This window comes from Netta rufina (assembly GCF_964035555.1).
Source record: "Netta rufina genome assembly, chromosome: 1".
In the NCBI taxonomy this organism is placed as follows: domain Eukaryota; kingdom Metazoa; phylum Chordata; class Aves; order Anseriformes; family Anatidae; genus Netta; species Netta rufina.
Genome location: NC_140123.1, coordinates 149,502,459 through 149,519,501, shown reverse-complemented (window position 1 = coordinate 149,519,501; position 17,043 = coordinate 149,502,459). Strand labels below are relative to the sequence as shown.

The 17,043-nt window shown below is 40.4% G+C and overlaps 2 protein-coding genes across 3 annotated transcripts in view; one reads left to right on the top strand and one right to left on the bottom strand.

Moving 5' to 3' along the window:
• The window catches only part of ALDH1L2 (aldehyde dehydrogenase 1 family member L2), a 34,340-nt gene extending 24,690 nt beyond the window's left edge, over nt 1-9,650 (top strand). For both annotated transcript variants that reach the window (XM_084306505.1, XM_084306506.1), the window contains 7 exons: nt 714-807; nt 1,077-1,173; nt 2,603-2,701; nt 3,416-3,581; nt 4,876-4,981; nt 6,105-6,304; nt 7,352-9,650. In XM_084306505.1, coding sequence (XP_084162631.1) covers nt 714-807; nt 1,077-1,173; nt 2,603-2,701; nt 3,416-3,581; nt 4,876-4,981; nt 6,105-6,304; nt 7,352-7,407 — 818 coding nt within the window. In that variant the 3' untranslated portion in view covers nt 7,408-9,650. The remainder of the gene's footprint in view (nt 1-713; nt 808-1,076; nt 1,174-2,602; nt 2,702-3,415; nt 3,582-4,875; nt 4,982-6,104; nt 6,305-7,351) is intronic.
• A 30-nt stretch (nt 9,651-9,680) lies between these two features.
• NOPCHAP1 (NOP protein chaperone 1) lies at nt 9,681-12,702 on the bottom strand (the record flags this gene model as incomplete). The annotated part of the gene is made up of 4 exons (XM_084306507.1): nt 12,613-12,702; nt 11,922-12,008; nt 10,882-11,018; nt 9,681-9,863 (listed from the first exon to the last, which is right to left on the bottom strand). The coding sequence occupies exons 1-4, from the start codon at nt 12,665-12,667 to the stop codon at nt 9,681-9,683; spliced, it is 462 nt and encodes a 153-aa protein (XP_084162633.1). The 5' UTR covers nt 12,668-12,702.
• Nucleotides 12,703-17,043: the final 4,341 nt, after the last annotated feature.

Sequence of the window (17,043 nt, the reverse complement as noted above, 5' to 3'; positions counted from 1 at the left end):
AAGCTGGTGAACTAGCATTGTACCTTTGAAGACCTGGTACATGAGTTCGTTTATCTTTGTAGGTAGTAGGCTTGCAACTGTGTCATACAGCGATTTCATGACTTTCCAGAACTGAATTGGAAATTTCTGTATGTCACCTGGCTCTAACTGTTGGTAAGAGCCGTCAGCCTACGCTCTTTCCAAGCTCACACAAATAGTATTAATACTCTGAAAAGGAATGTATTAGAGAGAAACGTGTTGCACTTGATTGTAAGACTTCATTTTTTCTCCTAATCTTATCGTCACTTGGAGGTATTTAAACATGACTGTGAGACCAAAAGCAAACAGGTAGGATTCTTATTGGTCACTATAAATAATGTGGTCCACACCATGTTACCTAGTGACACCATTTTCGTCTTTCCCCTGAAGAAGTAAAGTGACAGAGTAACTGTACGGGGCAGGCTCTGTTATGAATCTGATCATTCCACCTACAGTGGAATATTAGGGAAGATATTCTTTAGAACAGAGAAATGAGGGAATTTGGACATGTTAACGTGATTTAAGTTAACTAACAGGATATTTTCATAGTCATATGAATAAAGCTGTAAATATAAATAAGGATGTGATATTTTACTTGATTGACTCTTTCTTAACTCTTTCTGTGTACAGTGCTACTGCTGGGGTAGTAAAAATTGCTTAGATACTGTCCAGCTAAGCTGTTTTTCCCATCCCAGGTGGCCTAGTGGGACAGCACCTGTCTAAACATCCAGATGTTCGCAAAATTGGATTCACCGGTTCTACACCAACCGGTAAAGAGATCATGAAGAGGTACTCTCAGCATAAGATTCATAAATAAATGCTGCTTTACCTAGTTCTTAAGTACTTTATTGGCTATATATTGCATGTAGCAGTAATACCCAAGCACAACTACACATGGTTGTTTACATGTATGTAGAATTCTACTAAGTCATTGTTAGAAAGTAGAGCTTTATATTTTCACTAATTATGGTTGAAAGGAAATATTGAAAAAAGCTATATAAAAGTTTGTGGTATTGTTGTTGTTGTTTGCTTGTTTTTACATAATCTTTTTTTTTCAGTGCAGCCACTAATCTGAAGAAAGTTTCACTCGAACTTGGTGGTAAATCACCACTGATCATATTCAATGACTGCGATCTTGACAGAGCTGTAAAAATGGTAATGCTACTTTGAAATAAAATATACCCAAAGCCTTGGTGATACAACCTCAGAGTATAACAATACTATTTTTTTTGGTCAAAAACTGCAGAAGGGAACCCTTGCATGAAGATTTGTGTAATCTGTTAGAAAACAGACTCCCTTTCTGTAGGATGTTTTTTATGCCAGCACAATTGAATTGTACATGCTGTGCCAAAAAGACAGGGATTTATACTACAAGTATACATTAGACAGTACATGAAATATAATTAGAAAGTATTTTCATCAGCCAAGCTAACACGTTAAAAATTATTTCTGTCAAAATCTGATGCTTAAAAAAGGGGGAAAAAAAAAAGATTCAAAAATAAGTCTGAGAGTGAGCTAAAATATACAGTGAGCTCCCTTTTGCCATACAATGCTTCTTAATTCACCATCAATCACATAATTCACCTTCCCAACCAGCTGTAATGCATTTAAAATTTCAAAGTAAAAAGTGCAAACAAGAAATTTGGTAGATTTAAGATTATTTCCTGCTCAAGTGATTTGACTCGACAAAATGACAACAGATACAGTTTGCTCACTAAGAAGTAAATGAAGGTCTCAGAAAGCAGGAAGAAACTGTTATATGCTATCCACATTTGTTGAGCTTGTGTTGGCAGGACAAGAGTCTGAGTGACTGCACAGTGAAGTATGCGTGTAAATAAAAGTTAAAATTTTGTAGTCAGTGCACTGCTTGGTCACACCACTGTTTTCACATGTAGAGATGCAGAGGTTGGCCTAAGACATACATAACATTGACAGCTTTTTTCAAAACAGTGACTTTTTGCCACACACTTGACATTAGCACATGATCCTCATCATACATACTATGCCAAAACTCTAGGCCTTTGAAGCAGCCAAAAAACAACTTTGAGGGAATTTTATTTTTCCTGCCTTTCTTTCCCCCACCTCCTTACTCCCCCTGGAAAAACAATAGTAGGCATCAATTTTTGGTAAATAAAAGGGAACATACTTCATTGATTCTGAATCCACACTCCTGAAATAGAAGGCTCACTGTAGATTACAGTGAGGTAATGTTCACCCCATTACATGTGACTATCTACTCAAGCAGTTTTCCTCAGTGGATTAACACAGTTTTATGTTTTCTGGTCATGCTGCTAGCTCTCTTAGCTGTGATGCTGCAGCAGGTGTTTCTGTGGAACACTGATGGAAATGAAAAAAGCAGTGCTAATGGGTTCATCCCAAGCCATTTGTCTCCAGAGCAGTGTGTTTGCCAGTTGTAAGATTAGTCTGGCTGTTGCATTGATGATGTCCCTTTACATGAAGCATCACACTTGGAGTGTTACAAGTATAGAATGCATCCGAAGGGAATAGAATGAAACAGCAAATGAACAAGAGGATGCCTATAAGTATATAAAGATGAATGTTTGTTTTTTTTCCCCTTGATCAGGGTATGGGAGCAGTATATTTCAACAAAGGAGAAAACTGCATTGCTGCTGGCAGACTGTTTGTGGAAGAGTCAATCCATGATGAATTTGTTAGAAAAGTGGTAAGAATAAAGTTTAAGCAGATGTGTTACTATGGCACAACGATCCACTAGTTTTATAGAAATGTGCATTTCATGTTATTTTAATTTTTTTAACTTCTCATTATTACTTAGGGTAGGCAATACTACTTCTTGTGACCCTCTTGCGGGGTTAAAAGGAAGACACTAAAGGGAGATATTTTTATCAGTAAAGCACAGATAAGTAACATTGAAATAAATATTGTGCCTTCAGTGATATTTCATATTTCATTAAGAAAGTAAGATGAAAACAACAATTGAGCTTCAGTCCATGTGATTGAAGATTGCTGTGAAGTTTTGAAAAAGGCATATTGGATTCGTAGCTAGTCATTCTTAAAAATCCAATAGTTACCATACCATTCCATTGGAGAATTCATTTCTATAGTTCAAGACCAGGAAATCATTGTGATAACTCATTTACCACTGGTAAAAGCTAACAGTTTAGATGCTTTCTTAATAACAGAAGAGAATGAGTACATGAAAGCAACATCAAAAACTTAGAGAAGTAACCAGAGCTTACCAAACACAAGACTATATAAACAGTCTCGTTTTAGAAGGGGAGGAGCATTCACTTTCTAAGAGTGCAGCCCTTTCTTTGAGCCGAGCTTCAAAGCGCTATCAGGAAAGCATGCTCAGTCACTGGTCACTTTAACAACCATTTCACGTTCTATAACTTCATTTTAATTGGGTTACCCATAGGTGGAAGAAATTAAAAAAATGAAAATCGGTGACCCACTGGATAGATCTACGGATCATGGTCCACAAAATCACAAGGCACATTTGGAAAAGCTGCTGCAATATTGTGAAACTGGAGTAAAAGAAGGAGCCACTCTAGTGTATGGAGGAAAGCAAGTATGTAGACCAGGTAAGATATTGTTCAAAGGTGTTTGGAATTTTTACACTTTAAATAAAAGCCAATGTTTTTGTCTCTGCTGCTTTATATAAAGCAGCAATATCATAGAAACAGTACAAGGTTAGTCCAAGATAGCACTTGAGAACAGTGTGTTCAAGTCTCATATTAAGAGATCCTGTGCAACTGAAATGTAACATACAAAATTGAGTCAGAATCTAGTCTGTATTAGAATCTTATGATCATTTACTCCTATTGTTTGTGGAGCACTGAAACCTTTTTTGGAACATCACTGAACTGTCAAGAGCTGGAAGTATAATTACATCCATTTAGATGAACAAAACACTAAAGCTGACTGAGGAAACTGCTGGCAGAGTCTGCATTAGGTACTATTATCAAAAGTAATAGGTACTATTATCAAAATTTAACATTTTTTTGTTATATAAAGAATATGTGTATTAAGTTTAATGGGAAAGCAGCATTTTCTCATGGACATCTGTGATTAAACAGAAATTAATAGTAGACATTTTTGTCTGAATTTTACAATATAAAGAACGCATCCCCAAAGAAAAAGAATGTGGAGACTTGTAGCTACAAGAAATCAGTGTAACGAAATTAAGCGGGAAGGAGGAGGCGATTATACAAATTCATGGAAATTGATTTTACCCACTACAGTGAAATATGCTCACTCACCAAGATCTAGGTGGCCAGGATCATTTACGGCTAAGACCGGGACAATTCTTGATTGGCAACAATGAACTAATTTTTGGATTTTTTTGATTTTTTTTTACATCCCTTAGAAATGAACAGTTGTTATTAGGTGAGCATTTGTCTTAAAATTTTCTTTACTTCAGTCTCCATAAATCTTATGCAAAGTTGCTGCCCATCAGATGTTTTTCCTTGTTTGGAATATACAGATATTTATGGCTAGGTCTGTCTTCCTGCTAGGTAACAAGAAAAGCAGTGACCCCTGTGACATGCCGTAACCTTGTCTTCCTGATGCCACAGTGCAGGGTCTTCCCTTGAGGAGTCACCTGGGCTTGTGGTATGCAGGCCTTCTGGTCTGGGCTTGACCAGCATATTTTTGTTCTGATCAAGGCCATTATTTTAACCCTTGTGCTGAAGTTTCATTGGTGCTTACACACATGCATTTCTATTCATACTTCATTCATATCACTCTTACTATTTTCTGTTTCAAGTCTCAGTGTATCTAGAAGGTCAAAGTATGCAAAACTGATGGCCTGGATGATATAAAACCACAAAGCATTTTGTCCATGCTCAAATAAATGATGCTTTATCCTCTGTTTAGGTTTTTTCATGGAACCCACTGTATTCACAGATGTTGAAGATCATATGTATATTGCCAAGGAAGAGTCCTTTGGTCCTGTGATGGTGATTTCCAAATTTAAAAATGGGTACGTTCTCCTCCGGTGACTGTTTGAAAATTTACTTCCTCATTTTCATCCTATGCATAGAAATGATAAAATATGTAGTATGGTTTTGTTTAATCTTGTAAATCTGGCTGAATCCCTAGGTCTTCTTCCACCTAAGCTCAGAAAATTTTTAGTATGGGGTATCCTTCTCCATGTCAATATAGAACTAATGCTGTTAGAAGCATGCAAGGGAGTAGAAGGCAACCTCAAGTGCCACTTCTTAAATAAGACCTGGTATTTAATGTAACATTTTTACCTGATCTTATATAATTGCAACAGCTTGACTAGATGACAAAATGTGTATTTTTTTTTCCCAGTGTAATTGCTTATTCTTCTCTTTGTCACAAAGGACTGCATAGCGTTGTTGTGCATTGTGCAAAACTGGAACACTATTTTTGTAACTAAAAGCTATTAAAACCAGAAGTCCACAAAGTCATTTTATATCATAGGAATTATTTTACAAACAGAACCTTATATAAAAACATCGTGTGACTATTTCCACCTGCTTTAATCTTTCTGCACTATCAAAGTGCATTGAAGACCTGGCCACATTGATACCCCTTTCTATCTACAAATTATGTATAGCAATAAGGGGCTATGACAAGATTTTGAAGTTTTAACTTTGAAGGTATATAGAGAAGAAATACGATCAGGAAATAGCACTCTGAACATGTCCTGAAAAGACATGTCACAATAGAAGGCTGAGATTCAACATTTATTTAACTTGCAAATTTTGGCAAACCGATTCATAAACCTGCTGCCAAGCTCTGCTTTACAAATGTTTTCAAATTGCTGTAATCCCCAAGTTGTGCTGTAGCTGAGCAAAGTTAGTATGCATAACGCAACTTTTCTTCTGACATTTCTTAGTGTAGTCTTACACACAGAAATGTAAACACAAGCTTTATAAATTTGAAGCAAGTGTATGAATTTCCTTAAATCTGACAGATTGACCCAGAGAGTAGTTCTTAATAAATGGTGTCTTTAACAAAGCTAACTGGGGAAGAGAGTGCATGGGAAAAGGCGTTTCAACGAAAATGAAGGTGAAAGCTTGCTAATACTTGTTTATTTTAACTCCTAGCGAGTAAATCGATTCTTTCTCCCACAGGGATGTTGATGGAGTGCTACGACGGGCAAACAGCACAGAATACGGGTTAGCTTCAGGCATTTTCACAAAAGACATAAGCAAAGCGCTCTATATCAGTGAAAAGCTAGAAGCTGGGACAGTTTTTATAAATACATATAACAAAACTGATGTGGCAGCACCATTTGGTGGATTTAAACAGTCTGGCTTTGGAAAAGATTTAGGTAAGTTGTTCTCTACCTCATTTCTTATCCGATAGTCCAAATCAATGAAAAAACAACTTTAGCCATGAACTTTTAAAATGAGCTATGGATGTGTTTCCTGCATCTCCCACATTCCTCCAGGCAGTGATCTAATTCCTCCCCCATCCTCACAATATTCCCACCTCAATACCTCCAATTCAGTCCCTCCTGTACAAATGTTAAGTAATGCTACAGCATACAGAATATTCCTCTCAAGCAGTCAAACGACAGCTTATCCAGAGCTGTCTGCAGGCTACAAAATGCTGTCAAGCAGCAAAGGTATTGGCCAAAATCTTCTTTCCTTTCCCTCTGAAAGACCGTTAATTTAGGTCTCTCCTCTAAACTTGTAAGAGCTTCAGAAATTTAATTATGCCTCAAAATGTTATCAAAATCTGCCAGTGAGCACTGAGAAAGATTGCATGAAGATATTCTCTTTTTAAAAAAATGTTTCAAAAAAAAAAGTCAGGTTTAGTCTAGCAAAGAATCTTTACAAGTCTGGACAGATCAAGCCTCATGGCAATGAAAAAGTAAAGAATTTTTTATCACAGTAATGCAACAGATTTTTGCCTTTTGAATTTCTAGCAACTATCAGACATTTGTAGAAACCAAAATGATTAATATTATCAGGAAAAAAAGAAGGGGGGGGGGGGGGGGGGAGAGAGAGAGAGATTAAACACTTCTACACAGAATTTTTATCTGGAAACTTAAAGGCAAACCAAATTTCTTAAATGCAACTATGAGCCCTCCCCGTTGCCATCTAGAGATTGCTGCCACTTCAACCTCTCCCAAGTGAGTGTTTGTTAAATTACAGCTGTTTTCTTTCCACATTTGCTGGTTTTATTCTCTTTTTGTTAAACCAGTTCTGTAAATCTAAGGGGGAGGGTAAACTAATTAGTTTCTCATCATTTGTTAAGGACTCAAACGTTGGCTAAAGCATTTTGATTTTTTCTTCAATGATGTAGTTACATTCTCTGACAACTTGCTCTCATTTAGCTGCCATTCTAACTGATTAATATTGTGCTTGTACAGGTGAAGAAGCTCTTCATGAATATCTCAGAACAAAGGCCATCACTGTGGAATATTAACAGCCTCACTTGGAAAGTAAACTTTTGGCAAAGTTTTAATCTTAAGGACTCCACAAAACACTAAATACCATGCCCAGGATATGCTGTCTGCAGTGCTACAACTAGAAAAAACAACAACACTCATTCCATAGATAAATTTCCATAAATCAGGTCCAAATTTTAGTCTCACTGAAAGACAAAAGTATTTGGGAATTAACCTGAAGTTATTTAAATTATCCAGCAACAGTAGCAGTTGTAAGCACAAGCAAAACAAAAAAAACAAACAAACAAACAAAAAAAATATATAAAAAAAATAAGCCAAACCACAACTGAAAGATAAGTTCTCACATGCCTACTACTTATTTGTGTGAACATAGTATCTACATGAACATTTTTAATCTTTAGTCATAAAGCTTGACTTAAAGTTGAACTAAAATATGCATATTATTAGGTCATTTTTGCTATAAACGAGTTCAAGTTTTACAGTAGCAATTAAACATTCTGCTCTGGTGATTCTTCAGCAGTACAGAAAACCTTCGTGCCATAAGAAGTAAATCAATGCAAGGAAGTGCACTTACTATGATCTTTGTATAACACATACAGAGTTCAACATCAGTGTTAAAACTATGCATATCAAGCTAAAGTTACTGAAAATATTTTCTATCTTTTTGTTGATATGGAACATGTGATCTGCCTGCAGTTTGAAAGGTGTTTACATTAACAGATTAAAATCACTCTGTGTCTGTGCAGATGGACTGTTATCACCGTTTTATATTAACCTACTGGAAAATCTCTTTTAAAATGACTGAGTTAAGACATTGGCTTTCAAACTTTCTTCAGTTTGAAGCTTTCTGAACAGGTCAAGACCTTGTCTAACAAACTAAACCTACTAGGAATGCTTGCTTTTCTTAGTCTGCAACTCCACCTAGAGTTTAATATGATCTGTGAGCTACCATTAAAAGTAGCAGCCCCATTCGTTGATTCCCATCCTTTCCATTCCCTAAAATACTCAGTGACTTAATGAGCTAATCTCAGTGAATCGTGCCCCCCTTCCATTTTTACGAAACCAAACTGTGAAAGACCAGAATCCTTGTAATTTCTTATCAGAAACACTACCAAACAGATCATAAAAGAAAGCTCTAGAATTAAGTGCTGGATTTAAAATAAATGGTGTAAATAATGGCAGGTTTCAAGTCATGATGTTTTAAATTTAATACTTGAGTAAATACAATATAGAAAATTTTACTTTAATGGTGTAGAAAGTACAAAATTCCTTTAAGAAACAAACTGTGATATCCAGAGGCATCTCTTCTGAAATGCAAAGCCATCCGTGAAGTAAATTCGACAGCCCAAATCATTGTATTTGATCAATCTGAGGAAAGTACGAATAAGACATAACTTCACCGATTACAGTTCCACAGCTGTTTCAAGCTAGTTCAGGTACACGCATACTGAAAATTAACCTTATTCTTCTGGCAATGGCAGTTGTTAACCAAATGGAGAGGACAAAAACACGATAGAGAAAGTGAGAGATGAGAAGTGTGGCTTGGAGCAGTTTTAACACCACAGAGGCAGACTTAACCATGTACACTTAAGTACCAAGGATATATAGCCACAAACATTGCAGATACAAGCTAGTTAGGTACTAGCAGCAACCCACCCATAACTCCGTACAAGCCAAGAAGTGTGCGTAATCCTTTGTCAAACTCTCTCAAGTCATGGCTTGTTACAAATCTGTCCTTTACCATGCTACCTCATCTTGAAATGGCTCCAACCACTGCTTCGGTGTTCATGAATGCAATGTAGACAACCTCTGTTGTACTTTAAGGTAATGTTTAATATTGAAGACATGGTACATAACATTTCACAGGACACCATATAAAAAAAAATAAAATATTTTTCTCCTAGTTACCTCTTTCCTCCCCTGGAAGCAAATATTTATTTTAAGTACAGTACAAAAATCTTTATTCAACAAAGCAACAGTTCTTAACTAGCTCTGCAGCACGCCTTCCTGTTCAAGTGCCCCGGATTCTAGCCACTTTGTCTAACCTCATGATGAAGCTTGGAATTTCCATTTTGTTTGATGAATAAGACAGTACTTAATCTTCAGAGATGCAGCTTGCCTCAGAGCCATGAGTAGATCCTGAATTCTCCTCTGTGTAAACTAAAGCATTTTACGTGATCCTGGGAAGTGTCACATTGGGAAACAAGGTAGTTTTAAGGGCCAAATTGTCAAAGAAAACACAGTTGGTTTGTCTGTTTTTCTTTAAAAAAAAAATAAAATAAAAATGGATTTACTCATTCTCTTTGCTGTCCAAAATTTCTATTTTGCCCTTTTCTTCCTTTTGTTTAGGAAACTTAATATTGTGTATTGTCACTTCATCAGTTGTACAGTCATCTTCAGATTCTGAGTCGTCTTCTGAAGTTAGTATCTCTTCATCTGTATCGGAACCACTCAGTTCAACTACAGCCACATTCTGGAAAAAAAAAAAAAAACTGAGTTAACATATTATACATTTCTGTATCACTTTTATAATTTGAGTAAAATATAAAGAAAACAAATCAATCAGCCCTACTAGCGTAAGAAAACCATAACCACAGTTAGAATTTTGGCTTCTTCTATGATTATGACAGGTATCATAAACAGATTCCTAAACATTAAAGTTGTAATTTTATTGCCCAATAACAAACATAAGGTATTTTTGTATCATTATAAAAGAGAGAACTGAATACGTATCTGAATTCAGTCTAAATTAGAAGTTTAAACTGGTGAGCAGTAAGCATCAAAACTAATATTCAGTAAAGAATTTAAATCAAACCACTTAATGCATAAAAGGGGTCATGATATATGCATATAAAGTGTTTATATATTTATGAATATAAATCATATAATCTAGTATTATTGATGGTACTGCAACGATCAACACAAAGTAGCAAGTAGTTTAAATCACCAGGATATTTTCTGAAGCAAAAGTGATTGTATATTTCCATATGCAGAGCTATGATTTGAGGTCTGTTTATTTTTTTCTCTGAAAGCATCTGTCTTAAACTGACAATTCTCACCTCAAAAATTTCCTGTATGCTGCAAGGCAAAATACAGGAATACATATTTATACAAAATATGTTAAATATACTAGATGCACATATAAATATATATGTGTATATAAACACATGTATAAATACAAAGTATACAAAATACAGGATACATACTTATCATGCAAATACATTTCTTACATGATCTGCAAATAGCACTATGCTATTAATGACTAGGTTTCCTAGCTCCTTTATTATAAAACCAAGACTTTTGTCAGATGTTGCCATATCAAAAGTCTTTTTAAAATCCTGCCCGTTACCCATACCATATCAGCATGTTACAACAATTCTCATAATCCACTTTGTTTTTTCACTATTCTTCGGCCTAGTTCCTTCTAAGATCAGAGGATTATTTTACTTGTATCTAAATTTATTGTATAGAACCAAATATATAGTATTTACCATTTCTATAACTTTTTCTGTGGCGCCGTCTAGATTTTCAATATCAAATTGATGAGCTGGTGCTGTTACCATTTTTCTTCTTAGCTCATCATTTGCATGTGCCATCTGTGGTAAAAAGCTCTGTACTCTGTCCAAAACTGAAACAGAAATAATTACCACCTGCATATCTATAAAAAGACAATCACTTATACATTTATACCTCAGAAACCTGAGCTTCTAAACAGATTCCATTTCAATTGTAATTTCCAATTGTCAACTTATGTTTTAATAGGAGGATTCTTTATAGTATTCAATTTCCCAAGACATAAATTGCTAAAAGACACAGGATTGGTCAGCATGTGGTACAGGTGAAGAAATCACACCTACAATTCCATTTGTATTCTTAAAACAAAATGTGGCTAGTAAATGCCATGGTTTAAAATATGCATTGAATGTCATCTTGAGAAACTTCCGCATCAGCATTATCTCCAGTGGAAATAAAATTATGTCCTCCTCTCTTCCCTTACAAAGTATAGACTGAAGGACTCAAAGGACTCTAACAGGCATAATGTACATCTGAAATGCTGTCATTTTCATAAAGACATGCATTCAAATTAATTTATTATTAATGAAATATTATATGGTCCGGCTTAATCATTCTGGCAGAACATTCATTAAAAAATAAATCATTAAAATTATCCACATAACATGCATGAATTTGAAAGTAGCTGACTAAATGAAGACCAAAGGTACAGCCTAAATAATTCACTGTATGCAGACACTGGGATTTTTCTCTGAGCATGTCTCTAAAAGGTAAAACTGCAACACTTAGCACAACAAATCTAGTTTTGCAGAAACAGCAGTTACGTAGTAAACCTGTAGGAGGCGTAACTGCAACAAAGAATCTAACACCAACAAAACAGAGCATGAGAGTTTCTCCCCTTAACAACACAAGGAAATACAGATTCACAGACGCATAAGCATGTTGAACTGTTAAACATTAACTTCTGTTAAATAAAATAGCTAGTAGTTGCCACTGCCCCAGAAGGAGTTATACTTACCATTACTCCTTGGCATCCTAACCGTCTGCAAAGTTGTGGCCTTCTTGCTGCTATGTTTTGAACTAATCAGTAATGTTTCTTCTAGCCCTGGAAACAAACAGGTGTTTAAATGTTTACTTGCACCAACCACAAATCTCACATTTTAAGGGTGAAGCTCTTCTCTTGCTGCTCTTTCTCCCCCTTCTCTGTACCAAACCTAAACAGATGAGGATTAATTCAGTTGTCTCTGCCTCCAGAAATTCCAGTTTTCTTTCCACCAAGTGCTGTTTTTTCACGTTTGTTTGGGTTGGGACATGCCAGTACCCCTGTAGACAGCAGGCAGTGAGCATCTAGAACCTGCTACCACAAAGAGCGTGGCAGCGGACAGGTACAAAACGGAGTTAGACAAACTCAGGGCAGCACTCACAACCAGATCCCATGGCACTGAGCAGGAAGGTGCCTCTCCAGCAGCCCTATCCCACAACTACAGACACAGCAGCTACAACAACAGGCGGCAGACAGCCCTCAAATTAAGAAGCCCTCCGCACCACATGCTGCCGCAGCTGCTGGGAGAAAGCCAGCCGAAGCGGGGGGCACCCCGGCTGCAGGCCCCGATGCCCGGAGGCCCAGATGAAGAGGGGTGGCGGAGCTGCCCCCTCCCCGAGCACGGGGGTCCCGCCGCCCCCTCCCCGGCCCCGTTTCTGCCCCTCACCTGGGCGGCGCCCCGCGGCCAGCAGCTCCCGGGAGGCGCCCGGCGCTGCCGCCATGCGCGCACCCGGCCGGAAAATGGCGGCCGGGGAAAGCCCCGCAGCGACCCCTGGCGGGCTCCGGAGGGGGGGGGGGGTGCCTCAAAACGAAAAATAACACAAAAAAAGGGCTTTGGAATCTTGGTGGAACGCCTTTTTTTGGTAACTTCACGTTTTCATGATCAGAATCTGGGGAGTTGAATGTGGGAGCCCGAGGGGATTGTAGGTGTCGTTTGGAAAAGCGAGTGCTGCAGCTGCCAGGTTCAGCTCGGGGCTGTTCCGCAGCTCCCGGCCCTGTCTGTAAGCTGGAAAGCCCTAAAACGAGAACCGAGTGCTTCCTAAGGGAGGAGATGGGATGTCCAGGCCCAACGTGAGGACAAGGAGTACTCAGGTAACTACTGCTGTAGTAGGAGATGTGAAACTTTTTGAATTTGCTGCCTGGTGTTCCCACCTTTCTGCCCAGCCGTGCTCCGGAATTCCAGCCTCCAAGAAGGATCCCTCTGCCTGCTCTTGAAGACTGACAGATGCCGAGGACCGAGTTATTTAGTGGTGGGCCACAAAACACCAAGGCTCTAAATTTGCTCCCAGCCCAGAATAACCACACATGAGCCCCAAATAACACATTTCATCCACAGGCACAAAAAGTGAAGGCAGGGACACTGTGCTGCCAAGGAACCTCCAGCAGGGTGCAATGAGGTGAGTTGCGCAAGATGCCCAAGCAAGCAATGAGACAAGCCAGGAACAGCACCCTCAGGTGCTATTCTCGTATATTCCAAGCTGCAGTCAGCAATACCAGTACCAGAAGCACGCTTTACTTGGTTTGCCTAGCACCCAGCTGGTTCCCAGGCTGCATAGCACAAGGTGCAGGTGCATGTGGCTGTCATGAGGCCAGGGGACAACAGCTCCTGTAGTCCACATGGCTTAAGAACTGATAGCCCTAAGGTTTGATCTGCTTCATTCCTTCAACGCAGTCTCAACTCGGAGCTCACGGTGATGCTTTGTGTGCCACTACCGCAGTGCAGAGCGTTTTGGCTGCCATCCTGCGAATACATCGTCCTGTGCTTGAGCTGCTGCTTTTCCATGCACCTTGAGGCAGCTAGCTCCAGCTGATGGCAGATACTTGGTGCCTTGCCCATGCTCTCTTCTGGTCTGTCGACAGAAAGGAAAAAAGATGCTGCAGGCTTGGCTGCTGCCACCATCATTAAATCCAGGTTGCCTTTCCTTCCTCTTTCTTCTCTTTCCACTTCAGGCATCCCCAGTGCTTTGAAGCACGGAGCAGCCATCGGGGAATGACACCAACAGCGGTAACATCTGCACAGATTCAGCCGGCTCCACCATTTTAATGCTAAAAAACCAAGTGCATTTCTAGATGAAGGTTTTGAGGGTTGATTAACAGGGCCCAGCAAGTCCTTGGCCACGCAACGAGTCAGTGAGGGGCGCTTCATTTGGGACGGGCAGTTGACTGCGGGGGCAGCTGTTTGCAGGCGTGGTACGCACGGACTTGCACTCAAGCGCTTGGTGCTGAGGGCCGGGTGAGCAGCCTGACAAGAGCCAGAACATCTCAGCTGACCCAAATACCCAGAAAACCCCGTTTTCTTCGGAAGCTATTTTTAACCGCGCTGCGGGACGGAACGAAAACAGTAGCAAAAAAAATATAAATATATATATATAAATAAATAAAAATCCAGAAGTAAAGCCAAAACTGCTGACTGGGAAAGCTCTGCCAGAAAACCTTTCGCACCCACCCACCGAGGCCAGGGCTGCCTCCGCCACCCCTTAGGGCTCCCCGGGGGGGGGCTGCGGGGCGCCCCTCTCGGCGGCGGCCGGGGGGCAGCGGGCGGGTGGCTGGCGGCCGCCCGGCCCCTTCCCTTCCCTTCCCTTCCCCTTCCCCTTCCCCTCCGCCGGCTGCGGGCTGCCGGTGGCGGCGGCGGCGGCGCATCACGGGGCCACATCATCGCGGGGGCCGCCCGCCGCTTCCGCGCCTGCTCGCTGCGGCGCCGCTCACCTCGCCCGCAGCTGTCAGCGCCGCGATGGAGCCCAGGTGAGGGGCGGCGAGGGGAAGGGGACGGGGACGATGGGGATGGGGGTGATGGGGACGGGGACGGGGGTGAAGGGGTAAGGTAAGGGGCGGCCACCCACCCACCCAGCTGCCGCCCTACCGGGGAGAGGCGAGGTGTAGGGGGGGTGTCCGGGAAAGTTTCCCCGCCGGGCGGAGCCGCGGGGCCCCGGCAGGGTGCTGCGGGTTGCAGCGGCCCCGCAGCCTGCCCCCGAGCTCGGCCCCGGTGCTGTGGCCTGCCCCGAGGCTGCTCGGCACGGTGCCGGGGCGGTGGAGGCACTGCCCGCATCGCCCTCTTGGTGCGGGTCCCACCTGGCGCCCTCCAGCCGCGCCGGGGTCTGGTTGGGGTCGCTGGAAAAGCAAGGAGCTTGTGCCCGACCAGCCTGCGACCATCACCTTCTTCCTTCTTTCCCTATATATATTTTTTTTTTATTAGTCTACGAGCTTTGCGATTAACGTGTGGTGACACAACGCTCGCGCTCTTTCCATCCTCTCCTGCCAAAACATAAGAGCTTTCTGTCATTTCCTCCGCTCCATCATTAATTCTCAATTACCTTCAAGTGGGAGCTGCAAGCACTTTCCCTAATTTCTGTAAATATTATCGTGCCTCCTGTGCTGCCCAGGATGCAGTCCTGTACTCTTCACTAACATTTGATCCTAGATTATAGACCACGATATTATTAGCCAGGCTCTGATAAGTGCAGCATATAAAATTAAATTATTGTTTAGTCTTAGTATCAGTAACAAATCATAAAGATACAAGGGAAAAAAAAAAAAAAAAAAAAGTCTTCTCGTATGTCTCTTCTACATAGAGTCCCAGAAGCTGTTAGTAGATATCCTAAGTTATCTTCGCTTTACCAGCTCAGTAATGCGGGTGAAAAGATGAGATTAGATGGGAAGACCTGTCTTGGCAGTATTCCCTGCTTATATTGCCTTAAAGAGATTATTAACCTGGAAGCGTAATGACACAGTACGACTGGTAGACATTTCAGAAGGAAAAATAACACGTATCATTTTCTTTTCAAATACTTAAGGACATTATCTCCCCAAAACAATGTGAGGTCTGTATCCTAGTGCCTGAGTTAATAAGCAATTCATCCCTCCCTCGTGATGACAGTAGAAACCTGTAATCAGGATCCCAAATAGTGCAGCTAGGACTCATCCAGGTAAGCACCTAATGGTTACTTATCTAAAGCAGTGCGCTACCTCTTCTGTTTCAAACTTCCCCACCTGCTTTTGATGGTCTGGATGTGATTTGCCAGACAGTTTTCGTGCTGGCATTCCGTTTGGGTGATTTTGCAACCTGACCGCATTTCACAGCCTGCCGCTTCGTTTCTGGCTCTGTTTTGGTCTCTTTTAATTGAGTTGCCTTAAAAGTGCAGAGGCAAACCAAATCTTTTTCTGACAGCTGCTTTTCCCTTCCTCGGGGCAGAAATCGAAAGCTGCCATGTTCAGGAAGTGAAATGCAGCAGTCTGAAACTTGTCTGAAAATTGAGCCTGAGGCTGGCTGCTCTTCCAGTGTCTTCATTATTTTCAAGAAGGCATTTGGAGGTTGTTTCATCTATTTTTTTTTCGTCTCTTTTGCAGTTGATTTAACCTACAGCTGCCAAAAAATAAACACCATATTAACTAGTATATCACATAATATTTTAAAAAATGGTACGTGATGCCTGTTTATCTGCTGTGCACACAACGCTTATTATTTTTCAGCATGTTTTCCATTTTTTCATCCCAAACACTAAGTATCCGGTATAAATAATCTTAGCACACACATCATCTTAGGATTTGGATGCTACAAACTGGTTAATAATAATACAGTCTGTTTACTCTGTCTATATGCTGAGGTGAACTGATGTAGCTTTCACTTTCTGCTGGTACTTTAACCAGGACATGGCAGTGTAAATGATTAGCCACAGCTGACATAAGGATGTCAGGGTGATACCAGGAATTTGTACGTACACAAGACATAACAGTGGAAAAGAGGCCGTGCAGATCCTGTATCACCTTTGTAAATCTTATTCTGAACCTACAAAAAATCCCCTAAAATGGCACATTCCAGACTTCAGAACCTCAGAACTGTTGGGGTTGGAAGGAAACTCTGGACACTGCTCCATCAGCCACTGCTGCTCAACGCAGGGTCAACTAGGGCAGGGTGCTCTGGGCCTTGTCTGGTTGGATTGTATCACTGAGGATGGAGACTCTGTAACCTGCTTGGAACAGTGTTCAACCACCCTCACAGTGGGGAAAAACAAAAGGAGGAAGAAAAACAAAAACAAAAACAAAAACAAAAACCTCTTTTATATGTATATGTATAAATATAATTTTAAGCGTTTAAATTTGT